Source organism: Physcomitrium patens, chromosome 12, assembly GCF_059467195.1.
Source record: "Physcomitrium patens ecotype Gransden chromosome 12, ASM5946719v1, whole genome shotgun sequence".
NCBI classification, from domain to species: domain Eukaryota; kingdom Viridiplantae; phylum Streptophyta; class Bryopsida; order Funariales; family Funariaceae; genus Physcomitrium; species Physcomitrium patens.
This window is the reverse complement of record NC_143421.1, coordinates 7,805,091-7,821,306: the sequence shown is the minus strand read 5'-3', so window position 1 is coordinate 7,821,306 and position 16,216 is coordinate 7,805,091. Positions and strand designations below refer to the sequence as shown.

The following is a 16,216-nucleotide window of genomic DNA, read 5'->3' as shown; positions in this document are numbered from 1 at the left end:
AATCTAATTCATATCTACAAAATTTAATGTTCAAAAGAGATGAATCATTGTAGACAGATATACCAAGTTTATTAGAGTAGCAACTATAATAAAGGCTCTTTGTCAAAAATATATATATATAATTTTATAAGGCTCTAGATAATTTATTACTTAATCTTAAGAAATACCATTAGTACACATATGGTAATCTCATGAAAATTTTACTAAACTAAGAAAGAAAATGATCCATAGTGAACATCTTCTATGAAACATCACTAAAACCAAATGACAATTAATACTTTTTACTAATTTTGCCTTTAATCAAAATAACAAATAATAACCTTATAAGCCTATGGTTAGCAAAGAAGCCATGCTTATTTAGCTTATATGGCATAGAAGAGTGGTTTTCAATGCCTAGAGAGTTGAAGAAAATGTCTATTCATCTCTAAATTTTGTATTGTTTATACTTAGAAAGCCAAAAACAATTCTAAAAAAATATAAGAACTATCAAAAATTAAGAAGAAAATCACACTAGACCACTTCAATCATGTATAAAATGACTTCAAGTATAAGATGGAGTCTTTTAAAATCCTTTACATCAAAACAAGCAATTTATGTGACCAAATTGCCTTCAAAAATTTAATTGTTTGTATTCTATATGGTCCTTCATGGATAGAATATGCCTATAGACAACATAGATTTAAAAGAATGCATTCAATTATGGAAATGAAAATTGGGATAATAAGCATATATGAAGCCAAATATGGAAAAGCTTAATAGAATATGTCATAATTTAATGATAAAATAAAAAACTACTTGATAAAATAAAAAACTTTCTAATGAAGTAGAACAAATAACAAGTAGCAAAATGGGCATTAGGTTTTATATTAGATATGTATATTACATAGAATTTAAGAGTTTTTCTATGTGACCTAACTATACATGACATTCCAACTCTATAATTTAAATTAACTACACAATAATAATAAGATGTGTCAATATGTATTGTACTTATTCTTGCCTTAGCAATGAAGTATACGAGACTAAATTGAGATAAAATTTCTAACCTTTATTAATCTTAAAAATTGGATATATCTTATTTTTTTCAAAGAATAAAAAATATAAAGAAAAAAATAGTAATTAAATATAATACATGTGAGATAATTACTATTAAATCTTATGATAAATTTAGAGAACTACTAGATAGACACCTCTCTTTTATTACATGGACACCTCCTTGTGTCACATATCTCCTCTTACATTCAATAAAGTTTTTATTTATACTAAAAAAAGAAATTAATTTAAATATATATATATATATATATATATATATATATAATTTAATAAGCCTTTTAAAGCAAATGAATGAATTACATGAAATATAACACAAATTTTTTTCAAAAAAGTGCCACAAACCATTAGACACAAATTTATTATTATAAATTTACCATAAATGTTTTTGATAAAAATAATTTTTTTACTATGTTTATGTAGGTATGAGTGGCATAAGGCGTCTATACAGTAAAACAAAGATGTCTACTTAGTGGTTTCCAAAATTTATTATATAATAGTCAGTAATATTTAGATTTTAATTAAAATTTAAATAATATCTTATAAAAATATTAAAAAATCTATAGCTATGTTAAATCTACTATGAAATTTTTATACAAATATTTTTTTTATTAATAATAATATTTTTTTTGAGTTTTAATATTAGTACATTAAAATATTTAAGTTTTTTTTGTTATATATTATAATTTACATATAAATATAATCTTATAATATTATATTTTTAATTAAAAAATCACATAATTATCATATTTTATTTTATTTTATTAGTGATAAAAATTCAAATAAATCTGTGTATTCTTTTAAAATCTATTGCAATCAAAGTTGTATTTCTTTAATGTAAATACTAGTTAAAATGTATAAGTAATAATTGAAAAATTAACATTCTGTATAAAATTCAATCTAATTTGGTATTTTTGAAATTAAAATTTAGTTTTTAATAAAAAAATAAAGTAGATATTTAAAATGTTGTTATTTTAAAAAATATTAAGTAATAATTCAAATTCAAGTATTTTTAACAGTTTTAATTAATTTATTCTAATACTTATATTATTAAAAATTGTGAACATATACTGAAGAGTGTTTTTTTTTTTTTTTTTTTTTTTTGTAAGTTTTGTATCTACTATACAAATAATTTAATATGCATTTGTGCTTTAAAAAAAAGTTTTAAAAATGTCCCATCTTTTACAAAACAACCACCTGTCAACACTTACTAATCAAACTTTTTGAAATATGCCTTTTGATTTTATAATTTATAACATCCAATCCCTCCGACATCACTTCTCCCTATAACATAACATCTAATCCACACACAAAATTCACCGACACGGATACCGACACCGCATCGGATGCCTCACCGACACCGTCACTAGACTCCGAGCAGAAATAACCGACTCTGGTGCTATCTGGTGGCAAAGTTCAATGCCAAATTGGCACGGATTCTTCATAACAGCAACGATTGGTTCATTCCATTTGCACAACTTGCATGAGATGGGCATGTATCCATTGAAACTGTTTGACAATTTGATGCTCAAGCTTGATTGAGATCTTCATCAGCAGCTTCGTAACTAGCTTAATCAGTAGAACATGGTAAGTGATCAGCAGCGTGTGAAGTGTTTGCGAGGAGTATATAAACTGTGCTGAAGTCTAACACCAATGGATCAGTCAGAAGAGAAGCAACACTCTTCACTAAGCTTAAGTTATTTTCCCACCTCGATAAACCATTTGACGTCGAAAACCTGAAACACTTAGTTTCAAAGAACTGTCGTGGCGTTGTGAAGGTGGAGAAGAGTCACCATTTAGTAAAGGTGAAGATACTCGGTGTGTGGGAAATGGTAGTCTCCAGATATACCTGATCCTAGTTGCGCAACTCGATTGCCTTTGTGGAGGTGGACGTTCAGAGCATGCTGTCTATTGCACAACCCATTTTCTCTCTTAATTCTTATCATCGGGCCAGTGCTCGTATTTCTCCTTTTGTTGCGTCATTGTCAGGTTCTACACCACAATTTTTTTGTAATTTTCTATGCACTGGCAATGTCCAACCACGAGGTATAGCTTTTCAAGGAATTGTTTGTCACTTTCTAGCGGCTAGACTGTCCGGAGTCAAGATTAGATGGTCACAAGTTGCTCAAGAAACCATTTTGATGCACAAGCTTCCCGCTGTGCGTTCCGTCGCATCAACTGTCCAGAATAGTGCTCTATTGGAAAGCTATCTTGTAGAGAAGATTGAACTACATCATACAGCAACATGGTTAGGACTACTGAGAAGCACTGGTGACCAGAAGTAAAACAACCAATTAGGAGATTGTGAATGGTCATCCTCCGATTAACGAGTTTCTTACATGAACAAGATTTATTTCGGATACATGGGTTGGGAAAGTTTCTTGACTGATTAGGTGTGGGATGAGTGGCGCCTACAATTGTTCAAGCGCCGCAAGTGAGCTTTCAGCATCCGATTGTACAACTGCAAAATCTATTGTCAAAGTCCTATTGCTCCTCCGGTACTTGAATCTAGCTGCCCACTATGTGTTGTAACTTGGCCACCTATAATCACTTTGAAAGCAAGCTCCTCAGAAGCTGAGACTACTGCGTGAACTATCGATGAGAAGGTTACCTTCTCTGAGAAATGCCTGGAAATAATTCATCCCCAAATTAAAAATCCCTCTAAAACTATCAATCACAGGGCTAACATGTCTACTCAATACAACAAGAGCTCAATATTATTTTTGAAGGCAAAACCTTGCGCATGACAGGTATCGCTCTATTACTCAGTCGATGAATTCTTTCTATTATTGCACACGTAAGGCTGTAAGCTGGGGCACATTTAGACTCGGCTGCGAAATTCATTACGAAAATAATCACCTGATTCTTTGTTCTCGAAAATCCTGCAGTACGTGCCAGAGGGTGTGCAAATGAACGCTGGGGTATGGCTCCCTTTCTAAAAGATTGCATCTGGGATTCTTCTACAATCGACAGCCCAATCGTATACATTTATCCCAAGGATACTGCTTCTGATACGAATACCAATGGGAATCTGAAGCCGCAATTGCGCCTCTGATACTCGTACAAAGAGTTTTTCTGGTCCTTATAATCCATCCTGGTAACCCAAGGTCTACGATCGACTCAACCTTGACTACCCTCATGTCCGCAGCTTCTTTTTTTTTTTCTGTGTCAAGCTACTACCAAGAAAACTCAATCCTATTGCCGTTCTTGAGAATGTCCCACATTATCAAGGTTAGAATTCACACGTACTCCTCAGAGGTTCACCGATTTTTGTCGTGGATAAATGAAACAATTAATCATTAGGATGGGATCTGATGGCACACAATCGATGATACTAACTGCACCCTTTGGAGAAAGTAATGCCGCTTAGGAATCATATGACTAGCCATACATGTCGCCGTGATTCTGAATTTGTTCCTCCGGTTAATTTCAAAAAATGGTGCAAAACATAGCACATGCATGCAAAATCTCATAGACATGGTAGCGAGTTGAGACTACAGTAGGAACTTTAAGAAATGGAATGTAGAAGAATCAAAACAGATATCCAGCAGTTGAAACGACGACGTAACAGATTTCGCACTGAGACTTGTTAGGTGCTTGTAATCTTCTCGCCACTGATATAAAATGTCAGTACTATTGTAAATTTTCCCACAGCAAACCTATCACGTTGCGATCGAGAACTTTTTCAGTGAAATTTGAGCCACCTAGAATTCCAGTGAAAGATAAAGTCGAGGTTAGCTCAAATTCTCGATAACAGGACGCTTACTTGCAGTCTAAGCGTCCATGACACTCCATAACGCCAACCATGTGCCGACCCACGCTGTTTACGGAAACGCCAAAAGTGAAAAGCTTTCATTCGAACAGCAATATTTATGAGTTACGTGGTGTTGTGATTTCTACAGAAAGATCGTCTGCGGCGTTGTCTTCACTAAAAGCAAGACTTGGCTCAGTCTCTGCCCCCTTGTGACTTTTCGAACTCGTTGGTGAACGCCGGTCTCCTTGCCCACCCATCATTAAGTTTCAGGTAACGGATCAGTCTATGGACGTAAAACACAGAGGTTCGCATACTGCTCACAAATGTCTTTCATCATATCACCGATCCTGCAGGAGCTGTAACTGTAACTCAACAAATACAAGGACCGGGCGACACAGCCTTCTACCATTTGAATCAAAAAGAAAGTTCTTCACAATCTACTTATGGAGAAAATTCAAGTACCAGCTCGTTTACTTTCGCATGAAGAACAAAATATGGAATCCGGTCGCTCATACTTCAACCCGCAATCGTTACAAGCCACACTCAACTTTGAGGATTGACCCTGTGAGCAGGTGAATGATCCTGCAAATCATAAGACTCAAGATGGGGTGGAATCCAACCGCATCTACAACTAGGTGATCATCTTTCATAAACAATGGATTCATTCAAAGGACTGTAAAAACTAAAGGTTTTGTCTCATCTTACAGGGTCCCTTTGAAGGACCGAAGAACTCGCATTGGTGGCTGTTTGTTTCTTCAGCACCTTCAATCTTTTAATACCCATTTCAGAGAGCGGTGGAGGTTGTACAGCTGTGCAACATCGATGATGAACTTCGCGAAATGATTCAGGAGCTTAAACAAATATATAGCACATAGCACCAGACAAGAAGGACCTCGTCAATGAAGCACACTTGTCCAACTCTGATGTTTGCTGGACTCGATTGGCATTGTCGGCAGGTAAAACTCCAGTGGTGTAGTGAAGAAAGCCAGGAATACTTACTTGCATTTCCATGCTTAGATCCAGCAATTGCACCGGGAACTAGCCTGTTGGTTAATGACATAGAAGTGAGACCAGTGCCTGCAGGCTTGGCAGGATTTCTAGTAGTGCACGATTTCGAGTGATGCTGAAAGGCCTTGGGAACAAAACGTCGCTGGCAATGAGGGCAACGTTCCAAACTCGCCTCAAATGCTGCTCGGGCCCTGCATCAAATTGTGGTAACATATCCTCTTCACAATCTCGGAAATGATTTGGAGGAAATATTTGACATATAACGGGTAGAGTCTGAGATTGAGCTTACTCATCGTTAAAGTTGTCAATCTGTTGAGCAGATGGACTACCTCCACCAGTAGTGATGGGTTGCTCAGTAGCAGGCGGCCATGGCAGAGGACGGCGTTCCTTCTTGGCCTTCAGCCCTTCTTCCCGCAGCCACTTTTTCTGACATTGAGGGATATGTATAGGTAAACTGCGCTTCCATTAGGTCTTTTAGATCTCACATCTGTCCTACGGCTACTAGGACTGTTGGCGATGCGCTCTTATGATTATCCCATTCAATTATGCCAGTTACGCTACGAAGGAAGGTAGTCACCTCTTGCTGCCGAATTCTCCACTACAAAGGTAGCAGACGAGCATGCGAGGTCGCTGCCCTTTCTGTCTCCCTGATGGCGGAGTATCCATTTCTTCAGAACAGCGCCAATTCCTAGCAGTGTCAAACAAGAGGGTTTTTATGCTGGAAAAAAAATTATGGTAAAAATGGATGAAATAAGGACAGATATGACAAGGCTCATAGATACAAGAACAAATTCAATGCCTTCCTCAAACCTGACTCACAGGAGTATTCCATATTGTTTGACGAAATCCATGGGTAAGTTTGTGGTAGATGATCACCTTAGCCATTCTACATTAAAAGTTATATTATAACGTAATAGACTCAGGTTATGTTCAAATATCCACGGCACTATTCATTCGTTAGTCAAATTCTATAACAATCTAGCAGAAAAGTCGAGATCTTCATAAAAAGGACACACAACGAGAAGGAACAAAAATGAAGGCATCCAGACGTCAAGCAATTCCGAAACGAATTTCACCTAATCGAGGAGGGATAACCCTAAACCTTTCAGAAATGAGTTTCCAGCACGAAATGCAGAAGCCTGAGAAATTTTACCCACTAGTGCCTTTGGATTAGAGTTGAAACAGCGAAGATCCCACCTTGAAAGATCTCAAACTAGAGCTTGTCTGCCTTCACATGGTTTCTGCTTAGGCAAGTGAATGACGACTGTGTTGATGAGATTGGTATAAAACTCATTCCAGTTTTGAACCACAAAGACGTTCACATTCCACTTCGAAGCAAGAATTATGAACTCTCTTGAGGTTTCAGTTCTCTGCTTCCCTTGTTTCTGTTTGGTACTCCGGTTCACATCCTCTCAGTGCCAAAGGTTAGCACCCAACGGGTACGATGCGGCCAGGTGCTTGGTGGACTGCCTCTGGGCATTCGATGCAACGCTTCATCAGCAACTGGAAGGTCTTTTGCATTGAATGCACATTAGAACTCTTAACCAAGAACAAAACATGAGATTTAAATCCTGAATGCTGAGTATATTTTTTATATTTTAAGTAAATTGCCAACTGGGTCCTGTTAGATGCTTTCAGAAGAGGATTTAGAAATTACTCACTAAACCAACTCTTTGTATGTTTATGAACAACATACACGTATTGAAGTGACGGGGACTTGAGTTTCACTAGAAGCTGAAGTTTTCCCCTCGTTCTTTACTTATAGTTTTTTTTTGTTTTGTTTTTAACATGGTTGTAGAGCTGAGAACGTAAAACTTAGTATCACAATTACAGTAGACATATGTGCTGAGCTCTGTATAGATCTAGAGATGGAAGCGTTTGTGTGCAACTTAACCATGACAATTAATATTAAACCAGGTTCTACACAGGCTATTTAGAATTTGAGTGTGAAAGAGGATGAAGATTGAATTTTGTTAATTTTGGTTTCAGTTTTACAAGAAGTATGGGAGTTTTACAAGAAGTAATATTGGTAAGTTTGTGAAGTCAAATTTGAGTATCAGAAGGTTTTGTTTGGAAGTAGTAGTGTATTTATTTGTTTTATGAACAAGAAAGACATTAAATAAATGATGCATGGTTATGGAGGTTTTTTTGGTTAAGACTTGTTTTTTGGAAATGAAAGATTGGAATTCTTTTTAGAGTAGGTTAGGCAATAGATTCAATATTATGCTAAGAAGAAAAATAACATGATAGTTTGTATATTTTAAAATTAATATAAAGAATAAAAGAATAAATAACCTTTAAGTAATATAAGAGAATCAAGATCTAAAATAAAAAGGTAGTATATAAAAAAGACTATTTTTTATTATATTTAGATTGTTTGAAAATATATGTTAATAAAATTGAGTTTTTTTAAAAAAATTTAAAATTTATTTTGGTGTGACTAGATTCTATAAAATCTTTCATTATCATATTACTATAGAAGATTAAAGAAGTTTTTAAAAGAATATAATATTTATTTTAAAATCCTAAATACAAATGAAATTGATGGGAGGCAGGGGATTACGAGGCTCAATCCGAACTACTGACGAATCTACCTTTGGAGGTGGCCGGAGGTTGTTCTTGCCCACCTGGTTGCACCAGAAGTAGGCCCATCGGTTACTTGGTGTGGCGACGAAATGTGAACAATTGAAAGTTTAAACATAACTATTTTCAACGATGCGCAGTGAAGAAGGTCAGAAAGCCACCGACCTTCAAGAGATGAAAGACACGAGCCAATAGCTGCGTATTGGCTGAAAGCCGGCAGAAGAGCGAGTCTCCAGGCTGAGCAACCAAGTGCTGTGCGAACTCCTCCTGAAACAAAATGACTGCGCAGCGGACGAGTGGCGGGTGGGACAACAGCTTAAAAGTGATTGGAGACGAGATCATATATGGTACGTTGGCAACACACACATCGAAGTAAGGTAGTTCCGTTTTCAAAATATAGCATTGTATAACCTGCATGAAAATAAACATATATCATGCTTGATTCTACAGCCATAGAGATTACATCCAAACCAGCAGTATCAAGGTCTGCAACCTACAACCTAAACCATTGAAAAGAATGGTAAAGTAATGTCTTCGTCCATGATGTATGCATCCACCAGCATCTAAATATGCTTCCCAGCCCCCACTATCGGAAATCACGACAAAATTATCAAGCACAATAAGACTTACTGCCAACATCCATACCTGGAGCTTATTTGCACAAGGAGTGCCCTGAACGCGCCGGGTGACCTCCAACACCATGCGAGGATCAAGCTCTACGGCGATGACCTTACAAACCTCCAACAGCTTCATTGTTAGATTTCCTAGAAGAAGCGAAACATCAGCGTAAGAGACACGGATGGTAGAGAAGAGGAGTGAGGTCTTTTTGAACAAACTTCGACGCTGGCATGTGTAATATCCTTCCACAGCCAGTCTCATGAGAACTTTAAGAATTTCATTGCGTGCTTCAGAACAAATGCACATGCAGAGACTAGTTCAGATATCAATTGCTATGTAATTGTTGATGAGTATCCTCTTCTGTACACAGATGGAAAATAAACTGAGCACGAGTTCACAAAACCCTTCATCAGAAGCATTATTAGCGGACGTGGTGAGAATTGCGTTACTTGTTCCAGGACCAATTTCAAGAACAATGTCTGTGCTCTTCAGTCCGGCTTCCTGAACAATGGACTACACAAGAAGTGGATTCTTCAGAATATGCTGGCCTTTACTCTTCTGAAACTGAATCTCCTGAAACCTCTGGGGAGCGATCTTCCCTTTGACTTCCTTCCCCCCTGCCATCGCTGCATCGTGCCACCACTTTCGATTACACCCTGGAAAAATATGAGAGCAATTGAGACCAAGTACAGCAGAAACGGACAACCTAATTAATTTGAAGGAAGTATTGTCCCGAAGTGATTATCTCGTTCCCGCAAATCGGTTGGCTTTCTGCATCTTATTCGCGTGCTTATCATTAAACCAAGGAATAGTAGTGGTAATTAGTTAATCATCAAGATATATGTGAATCCAACAACGTTTGGTAAAACACGAGTCTTCAGAGATAGGTGAAGCTCGGAATCTTTAAACTGTTTGATGAATTTCGCGCTCGTAAATAAAGATAGGATTCTTGAAGCAAAGATTCTTGTGGAATCAGAAAGACGAATCTGGCCTGACCTCTTCGTAAACTTCCACAAGCAGCTCGCAAGTACTTGGTGATACATCCGATACTCGCATGCGCCTTCTTAAAGGCGCGACTGCATAGAAAAAAGGTACTTGCTTCTCGTGAGAGTGTGACAACTGCCAAATGCGCGTTGAAAGGCTTGTTGCCAAAAAAATCAAGCTTAACGAGAACTGTGTTCTTGCACCAAAACACGCAGCTCAGGAATTTAGATTAATCTTATGTCTAAAATGTTATTCTAGCATCAATTATGTATGCGGAGTCCAGTTACAAACATAAACAATCAGTTTCTCAATGAGGATCTCACTCGTTGAGCTGAACTTACGATCAACTAACTCTGTAAAAGTCACGTCAAGAGGAACTTCAGGCTCACCCTAGACCCTAAACCTAGTTTAATCCTGAAACTAGTTATATAGGGTTTGGGTGGTGTTGCGAATATTCGCAGTGTGTCGCTTTTGCGTTATTATTCGAAAATTTCTCTTGGTCTTAGAATGGAGCAATCATCCCGGTGACACAAGGAGCATTTCATGGTGTGGCGGATTCTGGGTTCATCGGCATCGCCTTACCCCATCGCCGCGTGTTCCACGCTTGTGCATGCGACATTCACTTCCATTTTTTCAGTGGTTTGCAGAGAAATTTGGATTCCCAACATTTTCTGAAAAGCTCTGGGTTAGCATTTTTTCAACCCCTAATCGTGTAATTCTTGTAAGGCTGGCAATGGTCATCAATGGTTAGATCGCCAGCGTTTTGCTTTTATGTCCTGCTGTTTAAAAACCTTAGATTTAAAATTTAGGGTTCTGTGAGCAAACCCGCGAGTGGTACGTAGTTTCTCAGCTTTGTTGAGTGTTTTTAGTGTCCATGATTTAGATAGTAGATCAGCGAACCTATTTGCGCACTGGAAATTTTGCTGTCATGTCTTTTTGAAGTTCAGCTGTTGAGGCATCGGATTTGGTCGTCCTTCGCTCAAATTCAACCACTTCGTATTGGAGCCTTTGTATAGAATTGAACGGTACCTGAGAGAATTCGCCTTGGTGTAGGAGACAAGATTTTATTAGGGATTGTTCTTTAGATTGCAATCTACTTTGTATATTTCCTATTGGAGTATTGGATGTTGATGCATTGGTCCTTTTAATAAATTCTCCTTTTTCTTTATCGATGCAGGTCTGAGAATTGACATACATTTCTTTAGAATGGGGGTACAAGTATTGGTCTTATTCGGCGTCACGTCGTTGTTGATGTGGGCATTGCCCCTTTGGGTTTTGTACGCTTTCAATCACAAGCTATTCCCGGGCAGTGAAGGGTTGTCTCAGCAGTCGACTACATTGTGGAGCGGATTACTTGCAGTTCTGTCAGTTAACGTTGTGATCATATTTTACATCATCTTAGCGCTGCGAGAGAAGCCAGTGGCAGCAGCACCACATCCTGATCCTGCCTTCTTGTCCAAGGCTAGAGCTAGCATGACGAAAAACCAAGCCCAAGATCAAGACACGCCTCAGTCAGCTGGAAGTGCCGCAAAGACTGATTGAGGTTGTAGTATAACTGTTTCAGCAAGCTTTTTGTTTGTTACGGGTCTGCTACTCGTTGCGCAGCTGGCTTCGTCTCACTATGGCCTCTTCAATTTCAAATCCATCCACAATTTTTTTCTCGGTCCAATCTACTTCGGGGCCTTTGTTAGGAGTATCAGTGGCTGGCTCTGCAGCAGGTGACAACGCCCATACAGGCTATTTAATAAATTAAGGTATCCTGTTATTTCAGTCTCATTGCGTTGATTTGTTCACATGGATTGTTTATTCCACTGTGAAGAAGTGTAGTTCCCGTCTTGAAGTGGTGCTTTGAACGTCCAAAGTTTATTGTTCTTGTGGCCTGGGCTAGCTTCTATATTCCATCCTCGCGAAATTAGAGTGTGCTAGAAGGATAGAATTAAACGTGCTGTCTGAAATGCAAGACGTGAAATTTTGGGGTAGTCAAGTTGTGAATGTTTTACGAAGGTAGCGTTCGTGAGCTATATCGGTTGAACAACTTTTGCTGCCTACACGAACAATTAATCTGAAGAACTACTCTTATATTATCTGTGTTGTCACTAGGTAGCACCTAAGAAAGAACATCAATAACAACAGATGTCAATTTAGCTTTCATTGTTTTGGAACGGGGCCTTGTGCAACCATTGGAAAAGCTTGGCCTTTAGGATCTATAATATTCGTGGCTGTTACAACAGCTGCAGTTCATTCTAAGTTATGAGGAGCCGGGTGTGACGTCTTTCAGCTAGGCGATGTAGTTTGCCCAACCATAGGAGTGATCCTTTCAGACGGCTATCTCGTCTTCATGGTTGGGAAGCAAATTTAGTTGAAGAGAATTGGGGAGCTCACTCCTGTTTTCCCAGAGGATGTAATTTCGACCAGGCCATAGTGGGCGGATGATCCTCAGAATCCCAAGTATGGAACCTGGTGGACTTCAATCTGCGTGCACCCTATGTTAACCAGTATCATCATGCGGCACTTTTGGAGGACCTGAGTGGGTCCTTTCACTGATAATTTGTATTAATGCCGTTGCTACTAATATTATTAAGGTCTAGAAAGTGATGTGTAAAATTTTGGGGATCTGAGCATTTTGTTTGGTCCTACTTATTCACTAAGTTCAAGTTTGCTAGTGTACTAAAAAGAACATTAAGTATAGTCTGATTGCAGAATTTAGATATCTGCAAATCAAGCAGGAGTTTTGCTTTTAATGGAAGTCCCTCTTGTGCTGAAGTTCATGATTCCACCAGAGATGGGATACTGTTTTCTAAAAGTCTGAGGCTTAGGTCCTCCTTCCGTTAATTTACAATACAGTCATCTTTGACGTCCTGGCTTAGCCATCTGTTTAACGTAAGTGTAACTTAAACTTGGATGAAATGAGCATTCGATTTGAGTTTTCTGCGAGACTTGGGTTTCTGGCTGTGGCACACAAGGGTGGATGTCTTCCATGATGACAGTTGTGATCACCATGAGAGTTTCAATAGCTCCAACAAGCATTACATGTTCTATTAGTTTTGACTAATGATGCGAACCAGCTCTGTTTGTATGTAGAAAAAATCTTTTTTGCAGAAAGATTTGTCCCCTGGTGCAAGAGCAGTTTGCTTCAGACATGAGATCAGGTGCCACGACCTTGGAGATGAGAAATCAACTCATGATTTCCCATGTACTGTCGGAATAAGAACTTCTACCATATCGGCGTATTTCAAAATTATCCATGACCTGTGTCTTCGAGACAACACTCATGTTTCAAAGTCCGTTGTTCTGATGATGAAACAGTTGGGGGCGGTGGCGCTACGTACAATTCACAGTCAACACATTATCAACATTGTAATCTGTTGTATTCAAGATCTGATATGCACAACGTTGGTAATGGTGATAATGTGCTGTGCAAGGACTGTGAGCACCACACCCTACTCTCGACCTCAACATAACGAGACTTTTGAGCTTCCTCTCGCATGCTGCTGGGGTGGACAGCGAAACTCAACTAAAAAGGTGAAGAGGCGACTTGCACAGAAGAGCCATGCAGCATGCCATGTCCTGGCCACCTCCCTCCTTCTCTCTCTCTCACACACTCTCTCTCTGTGGGTACCACAATAAGCTTCAAGCTGCACTGCCGGCCACGAAGCACTGATCATTCTGACGAGCCTTGATCGGCAGCAGAGAAGCGGCCTCGGGACACGAGATCATTCTCTATTAAATTCCTTGGCCAGTGGCAGAGAGTGCAGGAACAGGAAGGTGGAGCTGAGGGGGAGGGGGAGAGACAGATATATCCTACAACTAACCTGGTGGCACTGGGCTGCTGGCTGGCTGGGAGGCACCTTGATCATGGCTGTGTGTCTCATGGTGTTAAGTTATGTGTGGCCGGGTTATGGCTTCCAAGCTCTCATTGAAGGCCCTCCCTCCCCATTGACGATGATCATGAGATGCCTCCACCACCGCCCTGGCTACCATGCTGATGCTGCACCAGCTCAGGTGCTTCTTCTGAACTATGGCACACTGAGTCTGATTCCCTCCCTCCCTGCCTAATGGACACTGTTCCCAGCCAGTGTTTTGCTTTTGTTTGTTCTTGTTTTTTTTCTTGTCTGAATTATTATTATTTTATTTTTATTTATTTGTTGTTTTGTTTGGTACACATGCCCAAACTACTGTGCAGTTTTCAGATGTCTGTTCAGAATGGGATGTTAAGAAAGTCATCTAATCAAAATGAATAAATGATGAGACCTTGGATTAATCCCTGATCCTTGAAGTTCCTTGTGTTATCTTGCCTTCCAAATCTTTTTTTAGCATTTTCAACATTTTCAACCATAAGATCTTGTTCTTAACTTATATTAGGGTCAGTCTTCCATATATTAGGTGTTGAGGTCATTGCATTTGGGAGATTGGAATGTTCAAAGTTGAGGGAAAAGTTTATTTTTTTGGTGTTGCATGAAAGGCATAGTGAAACTTGTGCCAGGCACAATTCCTACTTGTGATTCCAAAGTTTTTGGGAGAATGTTTTTTCAAAGATATCCTCAAATTGAGCACATGCATGCAAAATCTTAGAGCAAGGAGACATTTATAACACCTTCACCTAAATTGTTTTCAAGAAGTAGGTAGTTTAAAAACTAACAAAGGAATTGTTTCAGAAAATTATATAATTTAAAAAAAAAAAAAAAAAAACCTTACTTCAAAAATGAATGGTAGACAGATGCACTTTTTACATGTTTTTGAAGCATATATATATAATGTTAAAAAAATGAATTGATATGGATTTTAGAAGGTCATATATAACCACTAGCTTTAAAATGCATTAGGTAGTTCTGTAGTGGACCAATATTGGACTAATTGCCCTACAATATTGTCATGCAGTCCCCAAAACTGCCCACATTATGGCCATCATGTGATATGGCTCATCATTATAGCCATCAAGTTGTGAGGCTATAATGAGATGAATTTAGTTATGTTTTTGTAAACTTTTGTGTGTATTTTTGTCCATGTTTTGAAGGTTGTTAATTGGGTGGAAGGATTTTTGTGGATATGATTGATTTACGAGCATCACTCTACACATTTTTTTTCTTTGTGATGTGAATCTTAACATAGTTTTATTGAGGAAGAATGTGATATAGAAATTAAAATAGTATATATATTCTTATGTTTTCTTGGATATGGTGGATTTTCAGAATAGTTTTTTTAAAAGACTCAAACTTACAGAGAGAGAATGTTCTTTTGAAAATAAAGCAAAAATGAAGCATGGGTGGGAGAATTTATTCAAAATTTCAGGATAATAATTCACTACATTTACAAACGATTAAGAAAGCTGTAAGTTTTCTTATTCTGAAGGTAAACAAACAAAAAATATGTTTCAGTTTCAGAAAGAGTTGGGCTCTTGGAAGTAAAACCATCAAACTTAAAACATTGTGTGAGATTATAAATATATAAATATAAAAATTTAAATTTATGCATTATAATTTCAGTTTAAAATTATATCATTTACAACATGAGTTGATTATTTATATAATTTTTAAACCAAACTCCAATTTCATTTTTAACCTTAAACTTCTATGTTTTATATGTTTTCTTTGATAGTTATACTGTGATAAAGTCATTTTTAGGAATAAAAGAATTTATAAAAAAAAGTGATATATATATATATATATATATGACATCTTATTAGTAGAAAGAAAAAAGAAAAATGGAAAAAATATTTCACCAAAAAAATTAACTTGAAGAACATGCAAAACAATTGAGCTCTGCAGGCAGCTTTAAATCAATGTGAATAAGTTCTGTAACTAAATACAAACTGCATTATCAAGTTTATATTCAGTTTGTATTTAGTTAAAATGTATTCTTTTTATAAATGCAAAATTTGCAATGCATTTCTTTACAACCTCAACAAAATATTTATCTACATAAATTAGACTAATCTTAAATCAAGTATACTTCAGACAATTTGTTTCTGTTTTTTTATAAGAAATTTATCAAATTAGTCTTGATAAATTCTTTTGATCTTTAAATCTATTTTATTTACATAAGTAAAAATAACTTACATACCAAATATTTTCATCCTTCTTCCATCTTCTTATATACATGTCTACTTGAGAAAAAAATTAAAGTACACACCTCCACCTTGTATTAATCTTCTATCATTTTTATTTTTTTTTTAATAAAAAATACCAATTAAGTTGCAGCTTTTAATATATTTTTCTTCTT

The 16,216-nt window shown here is 37.2% G+C and overlaps 3 protein-coding genes across 31 annotated transcripts; 1 reads left to right on the top strand and 2 right to left on the bottom strand.

Moving 5' to 3' along the window:
• Nucleotides 1-2,270: 2,270 nt before the first annotated feature.
• LOC112289796 (uncharacterized) lies at nucleotides 2,271-7,271 on the bottom strand. 23 transcript variants are annotated; one of them, XR_012218690.2, is made up of 12 exons: nucleotides 6,966-7,266; nucleotides 6,632-6,698; nucleotides 6,390-6,500; nucleotides 6,102-6,266; nucleotides 5,804-6,003; nucleotides 5,510-5,655; nucleotides 5,267-5,366; nucleotides 4,817-5,048; nucleotides 3,910-4,226; nucleotides 3,390-3,677; nucleotides 2,760-3,278; nucleotides 2,271-2,615 (listed from the first exon to the last, which is right to left on the bottom strand). XR_012218690.2 is itself a non-coding variant. In XM_073537806.2 (8 exons), exons 2-8 carry the CDS (start codon nucleotides 6,661-6,663, stop codon nucleotides 4,921-4,923), a joined length of 861 nt encoding a protein of 286 aa, XP_073393907.1. In that variant the 5' UTR covers nucleotides 6,664-6,698; nucleotides 6,966-7,270; the 3' UTR covers nucleotides 4,397-4,920. The 23 variants fall into 23 exon arrangements, 10 of the variants coding, with proteins under 10 accessions (XP_073393907.1, XP_073393906.1, XP_024391165.1 ...); XR_012218691.2 differs by having other exon boundaries at nucleotides 2,900-3,278; XR_012218686.2 differs by having other exon boundaries at nucleotides 2,271-3,278.
• Nucleotides 7,272-8,368: 1,097 nt separating this feature from the next.
• Nucleotides 8,369-9,476, bottom strand: LOC112289797 (ribosomal RNA small subunit methyltransferase-like). The gene is made up of 3 exons (XM_090254762.1): nucleotides 9,463-9,476; nucleotides 9,041-9,159; nucleotides 8,369-8,806 (listed from the first exon to the last, which is right to left on the bottom strand). The coding sequence occupies exons 2-3, from the start codon at nucleotides 9,146-9,148 to the stop codon at nucleotides 8,522-8,524; spliced, it is 393 nt and encodes a 130-aa protein (XP_090110888.1). The 5' UTR covers nucleotides 9,149-9,159; nucleotides 9,463-9,476; the 3' UTR covers nucleotides 8,369-8,521.
• A 1,066-nt stretch (nucleotides 9,477-10,542) lies between these two features.
• Nucleotides 10,543-14,258, top strand: LOC112289799 (uncharacterized). Of its 7 annotated transcripts, none has more exons than XR_016505772.1 (3): nucleotides 10,543-10,682; nucleotides 11,175-11,751; nucleotides 13,420-14,258. XR_016505772.1 is itself a non-coding variant. In XM_090254763.1 (2 exons), the coding sequence occupies exon 2, from the start codon at nucleotides 11,204-11,206 to the stop codon at nucleotides 11,537-11,539; it is 336 nt and encodes a 111-aa protein (XP_090110889.1). In that variant the 5' UTR covers nucleotides 10,543-10,682; nucleotides 11,175-11,203; the 3' UTR covers nucleotides 11,540-11,773. The 7 variants fall into 7 exon arrangements, 3 of the variants coding, with proteins under 3 accessions (XP_090110889.1, XP_024391177.1, XP_090110890.1); XR_016505771.1 differs by having other exon boundaries at nucleotides 12,229-14,258; XR_016505770.1 differs by having other exon boundaries at nucleotides 12,098-14,258.
• Nucleotides 14,259-16,216: the final 1,958 nt, after the last annotated feature.

Coding starts and splice junctions, on each gene's coding strand:
- LOC112289796 (XM_024535397.3), bottom strand. CDS start 6,663: ATGGATTTCGTCAAACAATATGGAATACTCCT. Junction 6,267..6,389: donor GGAGAATTCGGCAGCAAGAG/GTGACTACCTTC, acceptor ATGGAAGCGCAG/TTTACCTATACATATCCCTC. Junction 5,049..5,266: donor ATGCGAAAGTAAACGAGCTG/GTACTTGAATTT, acceptor TGGGTGGGCAAG/GAGACCGGCGTTCACCAACG.
- LOC112289799 (XM_090254763.1), top strand. CDS start 11,204: ATGGGGGTACAAGTATTGGTCTTATTCGGCGTCACGTCGTTGTTGATG.
- LOC112289797 (XM_090254762.1), bottom strand. CDS start 9,148: ATGAAGCTGTTGGAGGTTTGTAAGGTCATCGCCGTAGAGCTTGATCCT. Junction 8,807..9,040: donor CTTGTGCAAATAAGCTCCAG/GTATGGATGTTG, acceptor ATTTTCATGCAG/GTTATACAATGCTATATTTT.